Below are 3,835 nucleotides of genomic sequence, written 5' to 3'. Positions count from 1 at the left end.
ACGTGATTCATACCAGCGTTGCAAACTTCCCTTGCTGCATTTATCTTTCTCCAGAGCTCTCTCTCTGAGGGCAGCACCAAGGCATGTTGCTACTCCTGGTTTTTGGGTAGATGGTCTGCCGCGCGCCGCTTGTGTTACTCTGGTCTTACCGTGCGACCTCGAGGGTGTGGCCACTGTCTTCACCTCCCAGCTGCAAATTGATGGCCACTGCTCCTCTCCTTGCAAGTTATGAAGCCTTTTAATTGGTGCGTTTCCAGTCTGTCTACTCTCTTTCAAATCTTCTTTAGAGTCTTGTACTGAAATTATGCTTGCTTTCAGTCGCTCTCCCTCCTTCAACATGTTGTCTGCAAACTCAGAACACACCCTTTCAAATACCGGCTCGAGGACCTCTGCATGTCGGTCTCCGCCGTTGACGTGGGCGCCACTTCGCCCGTGTTCCTCTCGATTTCCACCTCTAAAGCCGCCTGGGGGAAAACACTCTGCCTCTGCCGTGCCTCGGCTTTTCCGTCGTTATCACCCTGTTTGGCGGGCATCCCCACTTCCTCTGCGCTGTCTGTTTCTTATAGACGTGAGTGGATCCTCTTTTGATCCTTTTCCAACTTTCTCACCTCCCACTCCGTTTTTTTGAAGATTTCGCGGGCACCTTTGTTACTCGTCCCTTTGGCTTCCCTGACTTCTCCTAGGCCTGCGCGCGCCTTCCTCACCCGTACCTGGTCTGTTGGCCCTTACTGGCATTATCTCAGCACCCCCCAGTCCTCTGGTGGGAGGACCTGTTTGCAATCCGCGAGTTCATACTTGTGAAATTTGCTGGACTGCGTCCTGCTCGACTCGCCTGACGCTTTGGTTTAGCCGAGTGCCAGCGAGCGAGTCATTGCCAACTTTCCAGCAGGCTCTGGCAGGCTTCAACTGGGTTTGTGAATACATTGATTCACGCCAATCCGCGAGCTCGCTGACTGCCGCAACAACTCCTCCATTTGGCTCCACCAATTATATCTTGAGAGGTCAGTTGCTTTTTTGCTTATTGTTTGTTTAGTGTATAATAACTTCAGCCTATTCTTAGATCGAAACAACCACGCAAAGACGACATTTTGCAATTTCTTAGGCATCTTTTCACATTAATTAGGCCTGTTTTACTTGTTTGAAATGGTAGACGATTTCTTTTTTCATTCTTCGAGCTGCTTGAGCTGACCTCTCTACTTCGCAGTACTCTTGCGGCGGTTGCGGCTATGAGCAAAGCATGGTCGCCTATAGGATCCCCTCGCACATGCTCATACAAGGATATAGGAATCATTGACCTCAGGTCGGTATTAGGTGTTATTTTGGGGCCACCCGAGATCACAAGGAATTAGTAAGTCTCAGTCTCTCTATCCCAGAAGAGAGTGTACCAACTCGCATTTTAGGAAAGCGAAGAAGTTCATGAGAGTGCCACTTAGGAGCGGCATTATGCATGTTCGAGGTTCCAGGCTCTGGAATGCGTCAGTTTGGCGCCTAGCTCGTAAGTTTGGTACTGTATGTGGTGTAGATCTTTAGCGTGTATGATGTCAACGTTTGTGGATTTCTGCCTGATACGAAAAGTTGGATGAACTGTCTAGTTGATCGGATAAAGTTTGTTGAGTCTACTATACTCACAATTTTGTGTTCTCTTCTCCAGATCTTTGCTCAGCAGTCATGGGTATGTGCATAGGTTGCAGGCTCGACTTTCCATATTTCTATGGAGACACTTGCCAAAAGTGTGTCAAGCGTGCTGCTGCGAAGTCCGAAGTTGAACGTGGGGATGTCGAGGTAAGAAAGTGTACTATTCAACCCAGGATCTTACTGACACCAACTACAGTGCCAGCCACAATGCTTAGGCTGCTCTGTTATTTACCTTTTCATGAAACATGAGCGGTGTGGTGCCTGCATCCAGAAAGAGCTGGATGCCAACAGTGAGGAACCTCTATATCTTCTTCGGTGTCTATCTGTAATCATTTCACCTTTTTTTCAAGAAGATTTGAGAACAGGTCTTATTGGGCATGCTGCAGAATATCAAAAAACAGCATCCAACCATCACCTCAACCAAGCTGCAAGCAAAATCCTCAGCTCCAACAAGCAACTCGGATGAAGGAGCAACTAGCGATGGTTCGCAAGGCTTCAAAAGTCGACACATATACAACTGAAATCTCGTTATGGATCTATCCGCTGGGTGGAAAGGCTGCCAAACGGGTAAACCACTCTCACCTTCAATATATATTACTTTCTGACATTCTATGTATTCCTAGGTGCAGACATTACCTCTTCATCGGATCTGGAAGGGAAGTGAATTGGCGAAAGATGTTCTTGAGTTTGCCAAGGCCGAGTTGAAGAAGGCTCACAACAATGTAATCTTGGCACAGCAGTCAACTCCCATTCCGTTGAATTTTGCAGAGTAGGCTTTTTTTTGCGATGAATCCTTACTCTCTGAACAGTGTTTATCATAGTGTACAATTCGGACTCTCGGCGAACAAAACTGTTCACCACTTTGAACCCACTGAAACTCACTTAGTCGGAACAGTGGATGCGATGTTCGAAAGCTTGAAGCTTGACTCAAAACTCAGTGCGAGCGATGTGAAGGAGAGACAAATGCCTCTTTGAGTCTACGTTTTTGAAGTAGATACAGTAAGTTTATCCTGAACATATCACCAGGCGACTATATGATCTGAGAAACATTACTAGAAGTGGTCTGATGAAGATGATGATGTGCCATTCACTGCCAGCACTCGGGTATCGCAATCTACCAGACGATCAAGCCATGCCAGCACCAAATGAAAAGCGTCAAGCGCAGGTAGTTTGATTCTTATCAGTTAACGTGCCCTGACATCTGAAGTGCTTGTTAGGTTTCGCATCAACATATACCAGCTCGTTTCAGCCTCGGAAAAAAGCTATCTCTAGCTTTGATGTTGATGATGTGGCCCCAATTGATATTCCTTTCGACAGCTATGAGTACACACGAATGACGGTGACCACAGATAAAGAAGGACATGTTCAAGATCACATCTGTCTTGAGCCCAAGACGATAAAAATTGCCAGGGATTGGAAGAAAAACATTGGTGATGGTCCAAAGGATGGGTATCTGGCAAAAGGTTTCATGAAATTCGCATTTTTGGTAGGTCGTGAGTGTGTCGATCTGTCCCACAACTGAATGCCATTCCAGGGCCGGACAAATAGTAAAACTTACACAATTTTTCAGTGCAAACCCCAACGTGTCACTGAAGCGCAGAACCGAATCAATCTGATTGCTGAGCTGCGACTTCTAGCTCTGGGTCAATATTTTGCCGAGTCCTTCGCCTTGCGACTTGCAGTGCATGAAGTAGACGCGAGTACAAGTGAGTTTCTTACTCTTTCTCATACCTGCTCTTACGCTATCGCAGGTATTCGCTGGAATTTCCAAGATGCTTTTATTGGCGATGTTAGCTCTGGTATGCTTCCGTGCCCCGACATTGGTGAGGAAGACCTTCAGAGCCTGAGCTTCCCGACTTTCTTGGCGGCGCCTCTGATCACTACGACTGGACTCTATACTGAGCGCAAGTTCAGTGGGAGTGACGCCACTGGAAACAACCTTGATGAAGTTGGTCGGATTGTTGATGCCTATGCTCACCACGTCTTGGTGGATAGTCAAGGCTCTTACCTTCTGACAGATTTGCAAGGTTTGATGTCTCGAATCCAAATCAAATTGGTTGTTGACCTCCTTGACATAAGGTGTTGTAGGGCCTGATAAAGAAGTTATTTTATTTGACCCACAGGCTCATTCATAAGTTCGTTGCATTTTTCTTGCAATTAAAAGTCAACTTTCTGTACAGGTGTGAGAGCGAAACAGGAT

At 46.6% G+C, this 3,835-nt stretch overlaps 1 protein-coding gene across 1 annotated transcript; it reads left to right on the top strand.

Moving 5' to 3' along the window:
- Positions 1-393: 393 nt before the first annotated feature.
- Positions 394-3,770, top strand: LACBIDRAFT_336164 (uncharacterized protein; the record flags this gene model as incomplete). The annotated part of the gene is made up of 16 exons (XM_001891095.1): positions 394-568; positions 684-910; positions 1,124-1,146; positions 1,205-1,300; positions 1,401-1,495; positions 1,652-1,672; positions 1,718-1,782; positions 1,832-1,950; positions 2,022-2,202; positions 2,259-2,404; positions 2,457-2,572; positions 2,630-2,634; positions 2,885-3,121; positions 3,206-3,341; positions 3,387-3,662; positions 3,724-3,770. 16 exons carry the CDS (start codon positions 394-396, stop codon positions 3,768-3,770), a joined length of 1,965 nt encoding a protein of 654 aa, XP_001891130.1.
- Positions 3,771-3,835: the final 65 nt, after the last annotated feature.

The sequence above is a fragment of the Laccaria bicolor genome, genomic scaffold (assembly GCF_000143565.1).
Source record: "Laccaria bicolor S238N-H82 LACBIscaffold_377 genomic scaffold, whole genome shotgun sequence".
NCBI lineage: Eukaryota > Fungi > Basidiomycota > Agaricomycetes > Agaricales > Hydnangiaceae > Laccaria > Laccaria bicolor.
This window is presented reverse-complemented; position numbering and strand designations above follow the sequence as displayed.